Source organism: Gallus gallus, chromosome 3, assembly GCF_016699485.2.
Source record: "Gallus gallus isolate bGalGal1 chromosome 3, bGalGal1.mat.broiler.GRCg7b, whole genome shotgun sequence".
In the NCBI taxonomy this organism is placed as follows: Eukaryota; Metazoa; Chordata; class Aves; order Galliformes; family Phasianidae; genus Gallus; species Gallus gallus.
This window is the reverse complement of record NC_052534.1, coordinates 60,587,687-60,611,435: the sequence shown is the minus strand read 5'-3', so window position 1 is coordinate 60,611,435 and position 23,749 is coordinate 60,587,687. Positions and strand designations below refer to the sequence as shown.

Below are 23,749 nucleotides of genomic sequence, written 5' to 3'. Positions count from 1 at the left end.
ATCCAAACTCCTTCAGATAAGGAGTACTCAGCCAATGAGGGGGAAGAGGGAGGAGATACTGAGCTTGCCTCTCAGGAACTCAACATCATCTACCAGTCAAGACTAATGTTTATAACAACAAAAAAACAAACAAAACAAAACAAAACCCAAAACAAACAACATGAAACAACAAAGACAACTTTTGAAATTGGCATATGGTGCCTGCGCATTTTTTAAATAGCATATGTAAAAGTTTTGGTGTGTTCAGCATTTGATCTACACAGGAGCAGTATCTACATTCAAAATATTTGAGCTAATTGAAAGAATAATGGCAGTTTGCATTTAATACAAACATCCATCCATGCTACATTTTCTCCATGTTTATTATGCAAGTTATTTGTATTAATGCTGTAGTATACAGCCAGGGAGTATTACTGCCTTAATCACTTCAACTCTAGAATCAAGATATAAAGTTCCATATGCAAAATATACTACGCTGTACTTCAATAAAATAAAGCCTATGCTTAAATATGACTTATCCTTGAACTGAATAAGCAAAAAATAATTTTAATAGAAAATACAGTATTTTGACCAATAGCATATTCATATGAATAGGATTTACATTCAATATTAATTCATGTTCAATATTATTTTGATATTGATATTTGATATTAATATTTAAAGTACAGTGGACATCTAAAAGAAACAAACATCATGCAGAGCTATGAAAATAATTGACATTTGTAAAGGCAGGCTGATACCAATTATGAAAAAACAAAACTGTTAAGTTTTTAAATGCAATGTGTCATTACTGCATACTCCTACTCACAGTACATTTGTATTATGTAAAGCATGTTCAATCTGCAAAGCAATATTCATTTCTTTTCCATTTTTAAATCTATCTGAAAAGCCAGCATATATATTTTTTAAAGCAAAATATAGCCTCTAGATAGTGGTTTGTTTTGTGATGTAACAAAAAACCAAACCAAAACAACACAAACAAACTGCAACAAAAATAAACACAAAAGATTTTCATTCTGTCCTTTTACCAAAAATACTGCCGTAATGTCATGACATAAGCAATTTTAGTGAGTCAAAATCTGTACTTCAAAGCACAAAGACTAGTTGCCTGAAATTGGGGACCCAGCTCCTATTTCGTTATATAAGGCACATTTTAATATATTTATTACATAATGTGCCTTATATTGAATTACCTTTGGTGCTTTACAGACACGTTGTGTATATGACAGGAGGGTCAATGGAAAAGTTTGTGCTTCGGGTTGCTGCAGCTGAGCAACAAGCTGGGAATATGAATTTCCCAGCAATATGAATACATGGAGCAGGGAGAATGCGTTGGCACTAAGTAGTTCATTATCTGGATAAATCTTATATTTTTCTCATGATGTCCTAGCTTGGGTGGCAATCCTAGTAGAAGCCAAGGAGGAGAAGAAGCAAAAAGTGAGAGGACAGAAGTTTGGAACTCATTGGTTTGGCTGACTCACTGAGTGTAATCTTAATAATAAGCTGTGGCCATTGTTTTGTGTAGCCCAAGCACTCTTCAGAGTATCCAATTCCATACAGGTATTTTAGGACTCATTCTGTGAAAGAAGAGTCTTGGTTGGTTTCTTGGGGTTTTCTGTTTTTCTTTTGCTTAGGAGTTCTTCTTGAAAACTGAAAGCAAAGTACTTTAGTGATTCAGAGGCAATCATTTTTCCCTCTGGCTGTCAGATCTTATGAGATCAGAGAACAGTATGATATTAGCAAACCTTGGCAAGTATTTTTGCAAAGTATAACATTTTTCAGTTGTTTAGCTTTGTTTCCTGTTTTTCAAACTGTAAACATTAAGGAAGTTCCAGAGAGCTTCTCTATAATAGTGTAGCTTCTGAAAGCACTTGAAAATAAGCACATTATCACAAAGTACATTAGAAAAGAAAACGTCAATAACTAAAAAACTGCATGTTGAGCAGCACTTCTGTGGAACAGGAGATGATATGATATTTCAAGTGATTCTTCCTCTGGTATTATACTGGAATGAAATGAAACATTCAATTGCATGAGCCATAAACTTCACATCTAAATCTTTCCTTTTTGGCCTCATATTATTATTACTTGGTTTCAATTTTATTTATTTATTTTGCTTGTGGGTATTTAGTATGACATAACTAATGATACTGTCAACTCTAAGCAGATAATTCATTAGCCATGATATTTGTCATTATTTTGTATCTATAAAGGGTTTTTGCATGTGTGTGTGTGTGTACTCATGTGTAAAGGAATTTACAAAATGTTTTCACTCAGAAAATTTCTGCAAGTAATATACTATTTTTCTAACATACGTGAAATAGCGATTTGATTTAGTTTGGTATTTTATCATCTCAGTAAACTCTGAAGATTTCAAGAAATGGCTTTTCTATTTTATGAAAAATGGCAAAGTTATGTATAAACTACTCTTAAAACAATATAAGGGCATTTTTTGGTTCATTACTGGTAGTACACTCCTAGACACCCCATGAGAGAGGTGTCTCCCCATGCTGGGAGACAGCAGAGAAACTGAACTTGCATCCTCAGTTTTCCCTAAACCAGACTCTCTCCTGAAGTGCCAACACTGCTGAAAAGCATCCAGGCAGGCACATTTGCTGTGGTATACTTTAATGTTCACTAGCAGGATGGACAGACAGAAACAATAGCCCTCTGCCATCTCCCAGGAGATAAGAATTGACATTCTATTCTGATCTGTATATCTATATGTGCACGTGTGTATGTCATGCTCTAATCCAGATACATACAGGAAGTTTTGTTTTTTTTTTTTTTTATTGTGGATGTGCACAAATTAGGAAAAAGTTTAAATAAATAGCATTTCAAGTGCTTTTCTTATTCTCTACTATATGTAACATCAAACAACCAATGTAATTTTGATTGTGTTCTGTAGCTGCAAAAAAAAAAAAAAAAAAGTGTTTTCTGTTCTGTTTAGTTTTGCCACAAGTATTTTAATGAATCTAATTAAAGCCTACTGTTGTCATATTCTGCACAGTGTCTAGAATACTTAAATCCTCAGAGCAAAAAGTTAGGCTGGTGTTACAGTCATGTAATCTTTGCTTTATAGGCTATGTGCCTGTCATTTCTCCTCTCAGTCCTTTATAGCTTGTTGGCTAATTAAAACCAAATGAGATAGAGTGATAAAGCTCTTCAAGATATCCTTTCAATTAGACTACTGTAAGTATAAACCACCGCCAGATGTAGAAAAAGTTCCTTTAGTCTCTCTCACCGAAAGAAAAGATTGCAATATGAGCCGAATCATGTTTTTTGATCTGAGATAATCCACACAAGAATGTTTCACACTACACCAATCAAAATTTTTCAAGTTGTGCCCCAGAATTACTTGTTCTGCTACATCTGACTACTGCTTCACTGACTGAATCAGCATAGAGAAATTCACTGTCAAATTCACTGCCACCATACTGTTCAAATTATAAAGCTAATGAACTGAACAAATACTTTACCTTCTGGAATATGAACACACCAGGGAAATACCTTTGGTGAGATCATGTCACACACACTTGCTCGTCTATAAGTTAACATTTTTTCAGGGGATAAAAAACAGCTTTTCTGATGAGGAAGATCATTTTCTGCCGATTTCTGTATCAGTACCTTTGTATTTTAAATCTCCTACCATGTGGGGAAATATTTGGGAAAAACATTTTGCCAAGAGGAAATAGAAAAGAGGTCTAGACAAAATGTAAATATTTTCAGTTCAATCTATTGAATCTGTAGATTTGCTTCATGAACAGAAAGTGATGACTGAAGAGAGAAGACTTCACTACTGAGAAATGTCTCAGTATTTTTCAGTATGTCTCAGAAGCCCACAGAGGATTTAAAGGCCTTTCTTGTAGAACCACATTATACCTGTACCAAATCAGTATGGTTATACTGAAGCCTAAGGATGAAGCTGTCTTTGGGAACGGAGGTAGACACTTTTCCCCTCACAAGCCTGAAATAGTCTGGATGTACTCATAGACCACAGTGCCTGATTTCCCCTTGGAATAAAAACCTTTCTGATTCAGAATGCTTAATAAGAAAATTAGGCTAATCCTACAATTCTGACTAGGGAACTGCCTATGTTCAAAACTGATGTGTCACACTTACTCCCTGAAATACAGGGATGTCAAAACAAACAAACAAACAAACAAAAAACAACAACAATCCCTGTGAGGAGATCAGCTCTCAATGCTTATCACTAGTACTACTTGTTTTAGGAACAAATGGAACACATTCATGTAGCTCTAGTCTCAGGAGTTCATGGCATTCAGCTTGACGCTCGGCTGGCAAAAAGGTAATCTAAAAATATGATGTGATTCTTTTATCACAGACAGAAAGCTAGCATCTGTCAGTAGATCTTTACCTATGATAAGCCTTAAACTATATTTCCTTTTAAATAGGTATCGGAGGTGTACTTCCACCCTTTTGAGGACTGAGATGACTAAGCTGTTCAGGCATAAGCATTTCCAATCAATCCCCAGTAGTTACAGGGACACCAGGAGCACTTCCAGGGTATTATCTCTATATTATTCAAGGTGAACTTCTCAAAGGAAGACAAGTTACTGCACCTGCGGATCAGCCGCAGCAAGTGTGTGCGTGCTCCTAGACTACAGCAAGATGAAGTAATTCAATTTTGCCTAACCTTCTCTCACTTTAAGATAAAAAGTCAAATGACTCAGGTTGCTCTGGAGAGTGGCCATAATTTGGATAATGTTAAGTCATTACTCTTTGCTCATGCTTCAACTTATTCATAATGCATCTTCTTTTGGCAAAGCAGTGATGTCTTCAAGATCTATAACCCACTGAAAATTAAAGAATATTTCTGAAATGATAAAGAAAAGAAGATTGCAATAAATTGTAGTTCAAGATTTTACCTGTCATTAGGTAAACATGATATGCAGTTTAGATTAGTAAACTGATTAAAACAACAAAAACAACACCAACAAAAAACCACTAGATCCAAAAATTTAATGCACCAAGATCCTAAAGGAATGAATGTAAGTGAAAGCTAATGAACTTAGAACAGAAGCTGTAAGAGTAGTGCCTGACTTGGAACTCAGTACTGATGTTGACTGTCCTGTAAGAAAAGGGTAGAAGGAGGCAGTGACTGAAATATTTTGTGTATTTGTTCTCAAAGTGCGAGACAAAAGATGTACAAGTGAGTAAAAATTTTGAAAGGCTTCTATGACTACCTTAACTAGGTCATGAATCTTTTTTAAGGGGTATCTAAAGAGACAGAGTCATGCAGAAGGACATCAACAGAAGGTGCTAGAAGTGTGCAGCTCTGACAGCTAATAAAAGGCTGGGAGCTGTCTAGAGCATGTCTGAAATAAAATCAGCAACTACTATTTCTGAAATACATAAATCTCCAAGCAGTTGCCATACGGGGGAAAACTCATCATGTTATTTCTAGCACTGCAGAATGAGCTAGTGCTGAACATTGGTAATAGCATGTTTTGTAATTCTGATACTACACTGCAACATGTTGATACAGAGATATTCATATCTGTAGTTGATGTAGACCTGTATGATGACATAAAAAAAATCATACCTAAGAAAGGTCACAGTGAAGTATATTATTTATATTCTCTCTATCCTTAGTAACAAAGCACTGCAAAATTCAAAAACATTATGAAATCCATACGTAGTATAATCATATACATAGTATAATCATAAATGTTATATAAACTCTAGTCCACCTTACCTCTTTTGACTACACTCCTCCTCTGAAAATAAAGATTTATTTTCCTTATGGCCTCAATGGGCAAGGTGAGGCACATTTATTCCCTTTCTATCAAAATGAAGGTGGTAACAATTACCAAAGATGAATGTCTGAGAAGGTAGTTGTATACACAGTGTATGTGATAGTCTGGATTCAACACAGCTTGACCACATGACTCAAAAGAAACTGAAAGATATGCTAAATGCTGTGAAATTGGGCCCAATTCATGATGAAAGAGAAATTAATCATAAAACAAATTCAGGGCTATGAAATCTTGCCAGCCACAGAACAAACCCCCTTTAAATGCCATTTTCCATAAAAAAAGTGGGCATCTAATCTTTTTAATTCTCCTTTGAATTTAAATAGCATTTAATTTTGATGCTTTCCATCATTGTTACTTCAGCGTACTGAAGTACCAAGTAATTTCTTTTTTTTGCAGTGAACTTGCTCCCCCTGCCTTACTCTTGAAGTAATGCTATCTTAGTATTACAACAGTATATTACTGCACTGTGGTATTTAATAATATCTCAGAATAGTCAAAGAAATAAAGATGCATTTTTAATTATACTTTTATTCATGGTTAACTATAGTGTGAGCAGAAGTATAGGAAATTATTTGAACACTATCTGATATTGAAATGCAGCATACTGTAAGGAAAGTTTAGATGCCAGGCTAGGAGACTGGGTATCTCATAATCCTAGCACAACTGGTAAAAATATCCTCTATTCTAGATAACTTACTCACGTTTTTTAAAAATGGAGGGACAAAAACTGGATTTCAGATTAGAAAGCTTAGTGTAAGATAAGCTATTTCATGCTCCATTTAAATAAATCTAGTATGCGAAGAATCCAAACGAGTAAAGTAAAATCTTCTAACATGGGAAAATTCTTCCCTCATTGTGATATAAGTCAAGAATTCATTTTTCCATTGTCATTAAGAGTTGGATAATGACTCAGCTTACATGATCAAGTGGACAATATAAGACCTCTTGGTCTGCAATAGCTTCTTAGACTTGAGTGGGAATGAAAATCTTAGTAGGCTGGAATGATTTGTGGAATTTATCAACATCCACCTAATAGATTTCTGTGAATGTTAAGAAATGGTTGAGTTGCAGACTACAATAGCAGCAAGGTATTAACTGCTGAGGGTATGACGCATTCCTTGCAGACAAGGTGCAGAGTCAGCTGCTAGGCTTCACTAACGAACCAGAGGAAACTCTCTGATACAAACAGGTGAGGATCAAGTCCCAGCTTCTTCAGTTTAGTGGGAAATGGAGATCAGATTATTTCTGTCTACTGTGCAAAGATACCCAAACCTGTAACTCTACCTTTAAGACCAGAAAGAAACCAAACAATTCAGAGAAGAGATGATATTTAGCTACCCCAAAAGTTAAGGTGAAAGTGAGGAAGAATTGTGTTAATCTGGACCGAAAGAAAACTTCTGTTGTTCAAAAGGAATCCTATACAATATCTTCTTCTTGTTGCTGTTTTCCTTTATTCTTACCAATAGCAAAGAAGACAGAGGCATAATAAAATAATAATTCTAGTACAACTGACGGAGTGATATTGAGAGACTGGATGCAGCTGACATCTGAGCCCTGTCTGTCATACTTATTTTATTCTTTGTGAATACCAACTAAATTTCACTGATTTTCTGGGGCAAATGGTGCTCAAATTATGAACCTAAGGGGAGCAATGAATAAGATTTTTTGAATGTGTGTGAAGAGGAAGACAGGACAAATTAGGCAATAAAAACCAACAATTAGGCAGTTACGTGACAGTACAGAATTTGTTAAATATGCTGTAAGATCAAATTAAAAATTGAAAGATCATTCCAGGGAAATTCTTAGCTGCAATCAGGACTTAAGTTTTCATAGCGCTGGAAAGAATTGGGTTTGATTTTAAACCAGGCAAATCATGAGGGAAAAGCACAGTCACTGGCATTAAGAGAATATCCAGCAATATTGTGTATAGAATCATAGCACAGCCTGGGTTGAAAAGGACCACAATGATCATTGAGTTTCAACCCCCCTGCTATGTGCAAGGTTACCAACCACTAGACCAGGCTGCCCAGAGTCACATCCAGCCTGGCCTTGAATGCCTCCAGGGATGGGGCATCCACAACCTCCTTGGGCAACCTGTTCCAGTGTGTCAGTTCTCTGTGTGAAAAACTTCTTCCTAATATCCAACCTAAACCTCCCCTGTCCCAATTTAACACCATTCCCCCTTGTCCTATCATTATCCACCCTAACATGGCGGGCACCTGCAGACTCCTGACTCTAGCTAAGGGAGTACATGGGGCTTGGTGGTTTTGAGGTTCTTTGCTGCTCACCAGGAAACCCACCAACCTCTCTGTTCTTACCAAACAGTTCCCTGTGTGTCTTGAGCCTGTTTCACACACTTCCATCCCTGCCTGTCAGTGCCCTGTACTTGCTCTCTTCATGGTGCCAAGTAGATCCAGCAGACATAGAATGTTGCAATGCACCTGCAAACCACTGCTGACACTTGGACCGCTAGTCTGGCCATGTATTAGTGATAACTGGGGTCTGAGATGTGCACTGTGTTGTGGTGAAGAGTGAGAACAGGACTGTGCAGTTATAGAGAGAAGGGCCTAACAGCAAGAAAAGGGAAAGTAGCTTCACAGAGTAGAAATAAGGGGCAAATAGAGATAGTTTATGTAGAAAGTGTTAGAAAACAAGGGATTCCAAGCACTTTCGCAGACACTAGGTCTGGAATAACAAGGAGGATGAAGGCCATAAAGATAAGGACTGGAGAGCAGCTCAAAAACATTTGGCAGGGAGGCGATTAGATGTCTACAGGGCAAGCTGAAACCGGTTCGGGGGATGCCCCCCCACCTTGGGGTCAGAAGTTTGCAGCGAGGAAGACTACAAGCCTTCACGAGGAAGACTATGAGTCTTCATCATCACGACCTACTACGTACACACAAGGGGGGGGGGGGGAACTGCATGCTAATGGACTCTTGGGAATGTAATGAATATGTATCCGAATTCCTGTCAACTATTGATTATGTATTAGTTCGACCTATATCTATAGCACGATTTCTCCTGATGGTGTGCAAATCAGGTGGAGCGATCCCCCTTGCACCGGGGTGTATGCACGTCACCAATAAACACATGCTTGCTCTATATCCTTACTGGCTATAGGGTCTGATTTCCACACGTCAGTGGGAGATCTTCTCACTGATTTAGACAATCAAAATTCCCCACTGGTGGAATATGGCAGGTGCTAAGTTCCTACACACCTGGCCTGCAGAGATGGGTCTCATGCCTATGGGGTGATGTAGGAAATCATTTGAAAGAAATCTGAGCCCTTCTTCAGGGAAGAACTCTACACATACATTTTGTGAGGTGGGGTCACTCTCAGACCTGTCCTCCTGGAACACAGTGGAAGAATAGGAAAGAGCAGCAGGGTTTGAATTGGAAGAATAGGAAAGAGCAGCAGGGTTTGAATTGGGATGTCATAAGACAATATAGTTAGAGAAGAGTAATGTCATGAAAAATACTCAACTCTTCTTTCTCCCTGTAGAATAACAGCACTTGCCCAGGGAAGTGGTGGAGTTGCCATCCCTGAAGGTGTTCCAGAAATGTGTAGATGTGGCACTGAGGGACATGGTTTAGTGCATGGTGAGGATGATTGGACTAGTGGTCCTGGAGGACTTTTCCAACCTTTATGATTATACAAAACTATTACACTTTTCTTTCAAGTCAAATTCTCTTTCCAGCTCAGCTTCAGAAAGGAAATTTTTCCAGTTAAATGTAAGTTTCAAATGTAAGACATTTGAAAACATCCACTTTGAATATCAATTAACAGATAATCACTGAGGTTGGTTTCCCATAGCTCACCCCAGGTTCTAGACTGAGAAGTTCCCAGAGACTTCAAAATTCCACAGTAATTTTCTCTGCTTTCTCCATACAAAAATATGGAGTTAAAAATAGTGCACAGTGTATTAGGCAGGGATTTCTTTACCAGTGATATTAAGATCAAGAACATATGTGGTATAGAAGCACTGAAGATGACCAGCTGCGCTCTCAGTCTGTTAATAGGAATAAACCTTCAGCTTTAGGCATTCTGGGGTACAGGTTGCAAAGTAATAAGATATGTGGAAGAAAATGAAATACGAAATTGGATAATGTATTTAATTTACTGTACTAATAGGCAGCAGTGTGGTTAAAATGTTGCCAAACAAGCATATTTAATATTTGCTATGGTGATTTATCCTGGGGATAAATTAATTTTCAAAGACCAGTTACATCTGGGGAGGGGAAGAATAAAGTAAAAGTAAAAAAAAAAAAAAACTACTGCTTCTTGCCATTTTTAAGGAAGATGAGATATTTAGAATTATGTCAGAAGAGACAAACCCATTTAATTTTTCCATAATAAGCCTTGCCAGTATTTCCTCTTTTCCTTATCATAAGCAGATTGCCGCAATCGCCATTCTTGCCAAAAACAGACTCATTGGAATATTTTTCAAAAATGAGCACAAATGTTGGATGCATGCAGGTGGAATAAATTAATTATAAGCATATGGTTCTAATGTGATGATTTCTGCAGTGTAGTGTTGAGACACCTAAACATCCAGCTATATAATACATTGTGGCAACAAAGTTGCTTTAAGAAATTATCAAGGACATAAATGTTCCTAGAGTGAGAGGTAGTGAACTGATCCAGACAGAATACCCTGTGTCACACATTCATTTCTAAGTCATTTTTTTAACTAGCCCATGGCAATGATGTAGTTTATACTGTTTATCCAGTTGTGCTAGCACAACAGAATATGGCATAAAACATGCACAGAAGGCAGGGACTGGGAGCATCTGTGAGGAAAAAGCACTTCTTAGGTCAGATCCACACAGTTAACTGCTGTATGATATGCCCTAAGCTAGTCTGTATCAGTTGCATTTCAAGTCTGCAATAGAGACGATCTAAAATGTTACTGGCTGGCATTGACCCTTGTCCAGTTCTCAGTCTTCTCTACCAAAGTAAGGTAGCACTTCCTTATTTGATAAATGTGTGAAGTAGATTAATGGAAAGGTTGGAACTAGAGAAAGATAGTTAGAGAACAGTCTTTAAAAAAAAAAAAAAAAAAAAAAAAAAAAAAAAAAGAAAAAAAAAAGGAGAAAGAACACAGGTCAACATAGATCCATAAAGCAACTTAGAGTGAGAACGGCTAGAGGCAAGAAGAAGCAGGGAGAGTGGACAGGCCAGGGAGGCAGCATTTTGCCTGCACTATCACAATAATTTAGATCAAACTGACCAATAAATAAATAAATAAATAAATAAATAAATCCAACAAAACTAAACAGTGCCTTTTGTATAATCCAGCAGATGGTGCTATGATTCAATAAACTGGTTCAAAAATAAGTACAAGAAATATAATATGAGGAAAGTGAACCATTTGCTCCTTTACCTGGTGCTGCTGTTTTTTTAGTGGCTGGAGAAGCTGAAGGGGCTTTTGCTGGCTCTGAAAAACAAACCAAACAAAACAAATTAAAACAATTACTACAAAGTGTTATATCATAAAAAACAGAAATGTGAGGAAAGGCTTCCAGTAAGGTACATGCAGCCTGTAGTAATTTCTTCACTGAAGAGTCAGACAAAGAGATAACCCAAAGAGAAGGGAGCAGAGCTGCTTTCAAGTAACTCAAAGGCATCAACAAAATGGCCAGGGGTAGTAAACTCTTGTCATAAGTCACTGAATCCCTTCTCTTATCTAGTTCTACTGAATTATTCCATATCCACGGGCAAAGCACAGAGGGGCAGGTACCTAAGGCTTTGGGCCTGGCCTCCCCACCCAGGCAGCTGCTGGGAGCTGAGAGCTTCCATATCCGATCTTGCAGCTGTGATAGCAGGGGCTCCTGAACCAGCCTGCAGCAGCTGGTTGCAGCATTGGCAGAATGGCAGATACAGAGTGGCACCTGCTAGTTTCCCACAGCTACTCAAAGTGCTATCCGTTCCCCTAATCTGAATCTTTCCCTGATGGAAAAACAACAGTGACAATTACTCTACCTCTGCAAAGTTTGTCCACATAGGCATGGAGGAGTCCCGACAATGACAAACATAAAGGAAAAATTTCATGTGGTTTGGTACTGCATTTGAAAGAGTAACTACCCGGTTCTCCTAGTAGGGAAGTAGGCTTACTTAGCTGGTGTTTTTATGTTGTTCTCATGAAATATTTGCATTATCTTCTCTTTGTTGAGGTAGAATATTTACTTGTGGAATGAAGGCACAAACAGGGAGCACAGCACATACGTTCCCAAAGCAGACATGAAGAATCTTAACCCTATGTAGAAGAACCTGACATGCCTTCTAGATTTTTTTTTTACTCTTTAGTGGTGTTTAGTTAATTCTTTTCATCATCAGGAACTGATAAAACAGGCTGTACTTAATCCAGGATAAAATAAATTTCTATAAGTTAACTCCAGATTTTATATCAACTAGAAGATCCTCTAACTTAAAATTTGCATTTCCATATTATGAGAGGAAATAATTAATCATTTCAATCACAATCTGAATTACAGAATGTCAAAAAAATGTTGGTTAATCCTTCGCATCTGTCAAGATTTATTACTAAGATAAAGAATGTGGTTAAATCAGGAATGTAATTTCGAGTTATTCCCTTCCAGTCTTTTGAGAACTTCATAGAAGATGCATCAGATTGTCTGGTGAAACAAAACAAAAATAAAATAGTTTTGCATGCGTGAGATTGTTTTGTTTCCATCCATGTAAAAGTCTGTAGCAGATAACTATATTCTAACTTATTTATTATCATAGTGTTGTAACTGCTTGGGGTGCTCACTCCTCCTTCAGAGGAATATGTAGAAAACCTTGAAGAATTACACGGAGGATTACTTTTCTCAGTACCTGTTCCTGAAGAGGAAACAGGAGATACAGTACACGTTTCACAGTTGGCTAGGTGGATTTCATACAGAACTGCAGGACTCCTGCATCTATTCCTTCCAAGCTCTCAGCTAGAACTTGCTGACTATAAGACTTGATTTTGGTTTTCATAACATCTGTACATCTGTGAAACAAATTAAGTTATATTCTTTGTGCTCTGTCATTTTTTTTTTTTTAATTTACATTTGAAATACTTTGTTTTGGAACTTTTTTTTTTTTCAACAGTAAGTTTTGTATATTACTTCTTTAAATTTTCAGTGGTGTTGAAATAAAGGTACCAAATGTTTTCAACGTCTTTTTTTATTTGGAAGTATATGCTTTTTAGTTCATAACTTACAAATTATTTCAAGTGCTAGGATCTTGCCTATTTTCAGCTGAAAATGAGAATGGTGGGGGATTCTTCTGCCATACAGACTAGGAATATTGTATACAGTATTGATATAACATCTGGAGTTAGTGCATTCTTTAATAATGAACTTGTATGAGCTTTCAAAGTCCTATAGTTGCAGAGCAGAGATATGAGCAGATGAAATCTTGTCTGTGTACCAGTGTAACTGTGTCATACTATTTTTACTGTATTGAGGCATTGATGCTTACAGTTTTGTAGAAGAAAAAGGTCTAACTGTTCCCCTGTTAACAATGCCATGTTCCCAGAGCAATTTTGTTGTTTATGCAGAAGAGCCCAGCCCCTACCTCTCTTCTGCTGTAGAAGTTCCCTTTCTGTATATGTGGTACCTAGATAGGCAGACAGGACTGTGGTTTTGCATTTGTGAAGATCAATTTGATGACCCTTTGGCATACCAGACTCTCAGTCTTCTCAGTCCATTTACCAAACTTGCTGCCACTGAGAGCATGCTCAGCTGGGAAACTCATTTGATGTTTCCTTCCCCATGAAATCTTTGTTTTCAAAGACATTGATATAAAGGAGAGGAAGGCAAAAGTGTCAGTCACAAAGAGAAATGTGGAAATAGAAGTAGCATAAGAATGGATTTAGGTAGCAGGAGGCAAATGAAAACTAAAAGTAATTTTTCAATTATAAATGGTGTAGCTACTATATTATTTGTGATTTCTACAATTCAGTATCTATTACTGTGGATTATTGAAGTGTGCTGTTTGAAACTGTATGACATGTAAAAGAGATCATAACCTAATGCACAAGTAGCATCTTACTTCTGGGTTCTTTGGTAACAGCAGCTTCTTTTTTATCTGTCAGAAGAAAAGAAAAAAAAAACATGCATTGAAACGTATTTAGGTAAGAAGTATATAGGTGAACAGAAAATTTCAGTGTGTGCTTTATTAATGCAAAATGCATTTGAATGATACAGTGAATCATTTACTTTCTGTTTCATGGTGAAGTTGTACTAATTTAAACGTAAATGTAAATGTAACAAATCTATGTGAATGTGTATATTTGTTTTTCAGTATAGTGAGATTTCAGTATAGTGAGATTCAATATACAGTCGAATTACCATGGTTTACACGTATTAACTGAGCCATGGTTGCACACCACGTGCACATTTACAGGTTTTAGAAACGCAAGGGAATAACAGAGTTGAGAAATTAAAAACATTAGTTGACACCATTACGCCTAGTTTGGAAGGCTCTGCTCAGTAGCTAGCAAAAACTAGTTGCCATGTACTTCCCACGTCATAACAAACTGAAGATTTAAATCTAAAGAGAAAAAAGAGAAAGAATCTGAGATGTCCCTTCAGTCCAGTCTGGAAGATCCCTGATAGGATAGGAAGAAGAGATGCATGTAATAATGGTAGAGGGTAATTGCTTGGGAGATCATGAAGAAAAGAACATCCTCTCTAATATCTAACAGGGTGCCTAGAATATAAGCAGGATAATGCTTCTGGCCACAACATATGAGTGATAAATCAATTTTGCTCTTAAATACTAAAACAAGAAATACCTCAGGGCAGAAGCTGCCAAAACAAGTAACTTTCAAAACCAAGATTTGTATTATTGATCACAATATAAACTTACTTCAATTTAACAGCTCTCTAAATTGCTGTGAAATAGTTGATATGAGATACAATAACGCAAATGACTGCCAAGTATTCTAATATTCAAAATATTCAGTCTTCAAAAATTCAAGGGAAAACACATTCCATGTTGGGTAATACGCTGCTATGAACTGAAACATTTCTAGGTTAATCCTCAGCTTCCATTAACTCTCTATGAAAGCATGTTTTGCAGGCATTACTTCAAAGTATGATAATTACAACATATAGACAAAATTAATCATGAAGTAGCTTTCAGCCACGTTATCTGGCTAAGGAGCCTATTGAAGCCTTAAAGAAGTGCCTATAGGTTGCCAGATATGGAAATCTTAAAAGGTGTATATTGCAGTGATATGAATCATTTATCACAATAATCTTCTATTGCTGGAGGACATAAAAAAATAAATAAATTGGCAGCACCATTTACAATAACAGACAGGATCTAAATAAAGCCCTCAAGCTCATTCTTTCCTTTTTTCATATAAGCCATCATTTATTAGGACAACATACTTTAATATATTCTCAAGACTTAATTTATGTTAAAAGAATTAATGTGTTTTTTCCACTTTTTGAAATACAAAATATATAGCAAATTTTGTGTAAATGTCTGGACAGCCTTTCTAGTAAAATCTTGATTTTTTCTTTGAGAGCAGAAAAATTATCAATAGCTGATTCCAATAACATTTGATCATAAAAAAATGCAAATGTTTTTATTCTTCTCTTCAAGCCAAGATGCCTAAACTGAGATTCCTAATACCATACTTATGCATGTAAGTTTAATGATTTACAGGAAATTGTCTAGAGAAGGTTTAGTAGGACAAGATTTATTGGGATTGTCTGACGGTATGTAACATTTACATGTAGGCACATTGCACTAGAATTAAGTAAGTGACCTAGTTAAAGAGAACTGAATAATTGGTCGATCTCACAGGAGGCATAACTTATCATGACTTCTGAAGCCCCTAAATGTAGTTGTTTGCTGTAAGTCAAAAACTGTAGATAACTAAGCAACTAAAAAGTAACAAATAGTTGAACAATTAGTTATATTAGGGTAATGAAAATTGGTGAGGTTTTTGCCTTCTTTGTTTTTGCTTTGCACACATCTTCGTTTTAACTTTTAAATTAAGAGATAGTATGTGTGGTTGGGGAAGGAAGTTTATATTACAACAAGTTTTCATAGTAATTATTTTTTTCATAAAAACAACTATGAAAGCAACAAAATCCCTTTAGTATTTCTACTACCTGATTAGTGGTTCTGCTTTTCTGGTGAATTATGAAGAGCAATTTCTGGAAAAAGTTATCCTATTTCAAATATCACTTCTAGGCATCATACAAATATTATCCCAAACACATCTTTGCCAATCAGCCTGGGATGCATAATCTCCAGAGCTTTAGTTTACTTTCCCTTTAAAGCTTCACATCTGAAATCTTGCAACTGAGAAGGTACATGTATGTCATGAGAATGATGCCTAAACTTCTTGGAAGCAAACTAACATCATTAAGACATACATAATATATGAAGGGAAGTATGGTTGCTCTAACAACCTTGACTAGAAATGCAGTCAAAGACACTGAAACCATTGGTATTGGTGACTAAACTGCTAGACACACAGAAGCAAGCAATTCGCTTCTACTGCAGTGTAGAGCAATAAATAACTTTTAATAGACTATGGGGACTCACTATGGGAGATGAGACCTCACAATCCAATGCTTCTTGCACATTGGTGCTAAAACTCAGAGTACTCTATTTTTCAGGAGTCGCTGAAGATTCATTTTATATTCATGTCTTGAACGGTTTGCATAGACGATCCACCTACTCAGAGCTCCAAAAGCATTGGGTAACTCTGACAACTCCAGACACTGGCTTTATTGCAATAAGCCGTATGGGAACTGTGAGGTCACAGCCTGAACCAATGATTGAGCACTTGGTGAAGGGGCATAGCCGGGCCTGTGACTGCAGGTGGAAGCAATTCACCTTTGTGACTGGAAGTCTTCCTTTTCCTAACCTCATTTAAGAGCTGGCAGCCACACTAGAAGTATCTTTTCTTGGAGACTGCTTTCTTTGGAGTGTTTGGAAAGCTTTGCTCCATAGAAAGTGATACATAATTCATTCTTTATTACTGGATTGTAACCTCTACTTTTCTTGGGTGATCCTAAAGCTGGTTTAAAACAACCTCTGCTGTTGCTTATCTTTATATGGGCTAAATGCCATAGCTAACAAAATCATTTGTTAGCTGTGGAGAATTGTGAAGCAACCTTTTCTGTTTGCAGTTATTCTAAGGAATTATTTGAAGACAGTTATATTCCGGTCTACATTCTCAAAAAGCGAATACGATTCTAGAACGTCTGCTCTTCTGAGATGAATGAACAGTATTTTATTTTACCAGCTCTTGAAGAATGCTAAAGAACAGTGAAAATCTTCTTTTTTATTAAAAAACACCAAATATTTAAACAGACATGATCCAACTCTGTTCTTATCTGTACAGGATAAAGGGATCAGTTTTGAATTCAAGCTAGGAATGAGCATCTGGCAGCTAGCATAGATGTAGCTCAGTGAAACAGAAAAAGCAGTACTCTATTCTTTTTCCTCTTTTAGCACATAGCTATGTCTTTTCCTCAGGCCTCAATCAGCATTCTTTTGAAGTAAACTATCAGTACACTGTAGTTGCAAATGACATCTAAACTACACATGAGGCAAGAAAAAAAACCACATCCCTCTAAGAACATATCCCTTTAAGCTCACATAGTGCCTTTCATGCCCTTGAGTCCCTAGGAGGTTCATAATAAGCCATTAGACAAGGATGCCCCAGCACTCTACTACAGAGTATGGCTGCTTGAGTTTAAACAAATACTGAAAATACAGTATTTCAAACATTGATATGATCTGTAGGTCTAAGGTTCAAAAAAACTTTTGGAGATTTTTGCAGTAGATTTGTTATATAATGTCTATTGTACATTTGGGAATAGCAGTAGAAATTCAACAGCTCCATTCAACCTGAAATCTCTCTGTATAAACATCAGTTCTGGAAACTAAATGGCTCTCAAGTTTTACTCTCTGGAAAGGTTTCTTTGTGCTTTTTCTTCCCTGAAAACTTTCACTGATATATTTAATGGAATAAAAAAGTCCTAAATTAAAGGTATTCTTCAGATAAATTAATATTTAAAAGAAAATACATTGACAGCTTCTCTAATGCTTCACTGTATAAAATAGCTGCTAGAACCTTATCAAAGAATATGACAGTAATATCATATTTACGGACAGAAACCAATTTCAGCATCGTTTAGCAACCACAGTGTCTGAATTAAACAGTAGATAATATCCTAATCAAACATCATGTAACTCAGCAGGTAAGATTCAGGATGCAAGAATTCTGAAGTTGATCTGAACAAGGCACCAAGACCCTGGGGAATTACTAGATACTTCTGAAAATCATGGTTCACTGAATCAAAAACTGAAGGAGGAACTCTCATCCTACACCTCACCTGTCAGTGATCAGCTATCTTATCTAACTTTTAGCTGATGATCACATACTAAAATGGATTTAAGCAAACAACATTTGTTGGCTAACAGTCTATCCATACCCACAGACGATTTTTATAATGAAGATGCCTCACGCAATATGACCATAGCACCACTGGCTGACTCAAAGGTTTGTAGTAAGTCTTATAGAAAGGATTTTAAGATAGTGCACCTCCAAAATGTGACAGCTAACACTCCCTTCAGAGTATGGCTCACGAGAGGAAATAATGTTAGCAGGTGGCATTTGATCGTTGAGAATTTCCATCATGTGAATTATATACATAATTAAAGTCTCTTAGAGACCAGTCTCAGTACAGTCTGCTCTCAAGCTAGCAGATGTACCAGAATTCAAAAACAACTTATTATGTAGAAAGATTTGCAGTTAATGTGATTTAAGAGAAAGACACCCTAGATGGCTGAGTATCATGAAGTTAAGAGTGAACTACTATTGAACATGTAGTAGTTAAAGAAGCATTTTGAAGCCTTCAAATATATTGAGATGTACTATGGTCAAGCATTTATTTTCCTTTTTTATTTACCGGATGTTATAAAATGTCTTTTTTTCCTACAAAATAGTATAAATTTTAAGGTCAATTCTTACACTGAAAATTGTATACTTCTGAACTTTGTCTTAAAACTATTAACTCCATAGCTTTCTAATATATATATATTTGTTGATATTTTAACTCAATTTGTATAGTACTAACAAAGTCACTATCATCTTAACCATATCTCACAGTTTTGGGGTGTATTAATTTTTATTTTAATTTCAATCACTTCTGAAAAAACAAATCCCTGGTGTGGTAGCAATTTTTCAGAGTGCCTGAACTTTCTGTTTTAAAGTGCATGTTTTATGATGGCGTCTTTCAAAATTTCATATCATGGAGAATTAAAATAATATTGTTTCTTCTTTTTTGGTGGGATCAATGACTAGCAAAGCTCTATCTAAATTGCACTTCCTAAGATTCGTTTGTTAACATACTTTTCTGAAATCCTAAAATTTGATATTGGCATAAAATAACTGTTCAGAAATGCCAGTACTTTACCCACGTGGAAGATTCTGTCTTTGTACTAGAATTTGGTTTTGTTCCCTGCTTTAATCACTGCAGAATCACTGGGCAAGATACCAACATATGTTGTGTGACAATTACTGAAAAAGATTCTCCTTGACTCTCCAAAACATTTTTGGTAAGCGTGAGAAATTCTAGCATCTTTGTAGTCTTCTTGACTGCTTTGTAAATACAAAAAAAGTATCTGAGTAATCATAGAATAGAATTATAGAATCACAGAAATAGCTACCCATTCTGCAAAGTTAATGTTCAGGAAATGTTGTATGGGACGATCAGTAAGTCTTGAGTCTCAGACTGCAGGTTTTGTGTTTAAATCTCCAGACAGGACAACAAGAGAGGGGAAAGTGCAGAAGACATTACTGTTTCCAGGCAGATCTGGAAATGGAGTTACTCTCAGGCAAATTCAAGGTCTCTGAAGTGTCGTGAGACTAGATTATAAGAATGATAATGGTAAAAAAATTGTGGGATAAAAAAGGGTTTGAAGAATTCAGATTTATGAAGAAGCAGCTCATAAACATTCTTGGTGATAGCACTTCTTTAAAATTCCAACAGATCATTAAAATTTATTTCACAGATTGTTTTGGAAGGGGTCATTTTATATTTTTGTCTCTGGTATTTTAGAGAAAAATATGTATTTAACACAAAAATAAATAACTTTTAAGCACATTTGATGAATAATCAAATATTTCATCTCCTTTTCTCTATATGAGAAACATATTTCCTTGAGAAAAGATTGTTAAGATATTATCCATTTGTTTTAAAGAAAGCCAACAGTTAAAACCTGGAATGTATCAGATAACCTAGAAGATAATTTATTTATAAATGCATTATTTATAAATAGAATTTCAGTCTTCCTCTTCTGTCATTACTAAACATAACTAAACAGTAATTTAAAAAAAAGTTTTAAATATAATTCAGAGTAGCTGGTTACCTGTATCCTTGTACTGCCATGTATGACAAAGGAGTCCTAATAGTAAATTTCACATCAAAGAGATTTCTCAAGATTATTTGAAAAAAAATATTTCAAATACTCAGATAGGGGCATAAGCAAACAAGTGATTCAGCTGCATTTGTAGTAAGAAACATTCTGCACTTTGGGAACAGCTGACTTCCACTGTACCAGTGACTCATGGTTCCACTAATTACTGATTTCTCCTTTCTACTTTATAATTGCTGGAATGGATTCTGTTTCCCCCACTGCAAAGCAGGTGCAGACATGTTCTATTGCCTTCTGAATTCATCAGGAATGATTTAAAAAAGCAAAACTATAGAGGACAATATGAAAGCAGTCATCCGTACACAGGAAGCTGTAAGTGCACTTAATTACACATGCTGAAGTCATTTAGGGAAAAAGTAATGGTTTTTGTGTAGCATATGCAGGCAATAACATTAATTCCTAAAATTTCAGAATCAGATCTTTTCCTGGAATAAACTGGCATTTGAATTAGTGGAAATGTAATAGCTGAAAAATTTTCTTCAAAATTTTTAACTTTTCTTGAAAAAAGATGGGGAATATACTCTCTCTACACCTTTCTTAAGAAAGATCTGCACCAATACTTCATGAATTATTCACAAGAGGGTATTTTTAGTCATAATAGGCTTTGTTAAGCATATACATGCTATGCATCCTTCTGATGCATCTTTACTTGTTAACACATTTCAATTTCTTCGATTCTGTTGGATAAAGGGCTGAGCAGATAGCATCTGTAGACATAAGATACAGATGTATTTTACTTCTGAACATGGATACAGTCAGCACCCTCAAGCTGAGGAAAGGGAAATCCTGAATAACGTAATGTCCAGCCATTCATCTTTATAGGTGGCACACTACTCTGGTTACACTCTAGTAAGTGAAGCAAAATCTGTGAGAAAGCAACCTCATGCAAAATCTACTGCAATCAAGCTAAAAATCAATTCACTTTGAACCCAAGCTATGTATAGCTCTTCCACTCAAAAGCATCTGCCTGCTCTATTATACAAATCATTCAGTAATACTTCATCTGACTTAGTCTCTCAGAGTGACATATGGCAAAAGCACAAATTTGGCTCTACTTCTTGAAAAACAGATAAAGAGAACAAGCAAGGCTATTGGGAACATTTATTGTAAGGTTAAACAATCTTAATTAGTAGTAAAGCTAAAAGGATGCCATATTTATAAATCACGGATATTGTTGGTCTATGAACTTTCCTAAGAGAAATGCATCCAAGGGATGGAATTACACTTTGGAAAATGTGTCGTAGAAGACTTTATCAAATATGTATTAATTAAAACATAAAAAAAAAAAACAACAAAAAAACCTAAGTCGTAATTTTAGGGTCAAAAGAATACAATCTTTCATTTAAAAATTGAATTGAAAGAAAAGAAAAAAATCAGCCTTATCCAAAACACCAAAGATTTCCACTGACTTTATTTAGATATCCATTAAGCCTTCAATTTTTCCTTTGAACAACTGAAAATTGATAGCAGTATGTAGGTATGTCATCACCACCTGATAATGTGTCTGTGCATGGATGTTTCACACATAACAATTATCTTAAACATCAGGCCTGCTGACTCTGATGTACACCTTATTTTAAGGGAACAGGTCTGTTTCCCTGCAATTTGAGAGATTAACTTTTTGTTGTTTGAGGCATAGGCATATTCTAATCCTGTTATTTCTGGATGTGACTGGAAAAATAAGGATTGCATTAATCTCCAGACCAACATAAACAGAGTTGATGCAATTAATTAGATTCTTTAATTAAAGCTATGCCACCCAGCTGCTTGCATGACACAGTTACTTCTTTGTACATATCTGAAAGTGCAAAGGCAAAATGATTGTTCGGTTACCTGCTTAGTTTTTAGATAGAATGAGTATCACTCTCAATTTTGATACTTATTCTATTATCCAGATTTCTACTATTGTCTTTCTCCAAAATCTTTACAATGACACTGCAGAAGAGATTGCTGTCAGACGCTAAAATGATATCTCTGCTATACTCAAATAATATTTTCTTGTTAATTCATCAAAAAGTGAGTTTGTAGTTTAAATCCAAGCTTCCTCCCCTTTGTCTTTATTTACTGAAAGTTTCACATTTCTAATTCTTTACCAGCAAGATATTACCACCATTTTCCTTTATCCTTCTTTGTTCAGCTGTAGTCAAAGATGGAAAAGAGCAAACAAGTGAAACAGGCCTGGGCTGAGCAATATTCAGCGTAGCTTTGAAATCACTTAACTCATGGGCATTAGTAAAGGCTGAACCACTGAAAGGTGCTTAAAGTTTATTCATCTGCTGCTAATATTTCTTGGGCAGAACAGCTCATTTAGAATGGAAAAGAATAATTTTAGTTGGAAGGGACCCTTAAAGGTCACCTGGTCCAACTCCCATGCAATGATCAGGGCCACCTACAGCTAGATCACATTGCTCAGAATCCTGCCCAGCTTGACCTTGAATATGTCCAGGGATGAGGCGTTCACCACCTCTCTGGGGAACTGCCCTACTCTCGCCATTTGGTGTCTCACCACTCTTATGATAAAAAATTTCTTCCTTACATCCAGTCTAAATCTTCCCTCTTCTAATTTGAGATCATACATCCATAGTCAATTGCAATGGAAAATCAATTATATGTTGAGCCAGTTGTTACTGTAAGGTGAAGGAGAAACAAAATGTGGGACAAAAACTTGTTTCTACCTCTTTGTCTCTGCATTTCACCTCACTTACAGCTCTTGAATTCTTGACCCTGAAGGGTGTAAGTGGTTGGTCTTAGAATAAATAACATTAGTATTACTATTCCCACCCTTTCAATAGGTAATAGCATAATATTTTCAGAACCACCACAGTGACCTTGCCACCTCTGTATTTTTTTCAGAAGTGGTGGAGGTTTTTGGAGCTCAGTTCTCACAGAAAATCAATGGGAGTTATGTGCCTGGCCTACTTTGATGTGTTTGCAAATCCCTCTATGTGCCATGCTGCATCTTTAGGCACCTAAAGATCTTTAAAATCATGTTGTCAGTCATTCCTGAAGATGGAACTTAGGATTCGTAGTCCACTGAGGGCTTTGAAACTTTCGGGTTAGGATATACAGGACATCTTTTGAGTTACCTCTTGTCTTTTTTCAGGAACAGACTCCCTTAGCATCCAGTCATACAGAGACCATGATGATTGCTTTTCTGTTTTGTTTGCACTGCCCCTCACTGTGATCTTGCTTTTATTCTTCTGTCTTGAGAGATACAATCTGATTTTCACTAAGTATTTATATTTGTCTCTTGATGTTTTCTGGAAATATCATTTAGAAAAACAGACTCCTTAATTTTTCATGAAAAACTGAATATTTAGAAAATTACTATGAATTATGTGCTTCATCTTGCAAAGCACATAAAAATAAAGTAGAAGGGAATTCTCATTCTTCCAGGGAACTTGCAGGACTTGTCTCCAACTGCATTTCTTCACTGACTCTCCACTGCATTCTCTGTTGGCCTGTCATGTGCATCTCTGAGACTGTACTTGTATAACATTCA

General features: G+C 36.1%; 1 protein-coding gene across 1 annotated transcript in view; it reads right to left on the bottom strand.

Moving 5' to 3' along the window:
* The window catches only part of TRDN (triadin), a 208,455-nt gene that overhangs the window by 69,420 nt on the left and 115,286 nt on the right, over positions 1 to 23,749 (bottom strand). Inside the window, exons 16-18 of the mRNA XM_040697502.2 lie at positions 17,376 to 17,429; positions 13,825 to 13,860; positions 11,165 to 11,218 (exon numbers count right to left, since the gene is read on the bottom strand). Of these exons, the coding sequence (XP_040553436.2) occupies positions 11,165 to 11,218; positions 13,825 to 13,860; positions 17,376 to 17,429 (144 nt within the window). The remainder of the gene's footprint in view (positions 1 to 11,164; positions 11,219 to 13,824; positions 13,861 to 17,375; positions 17,430 to 23,749) is intronic.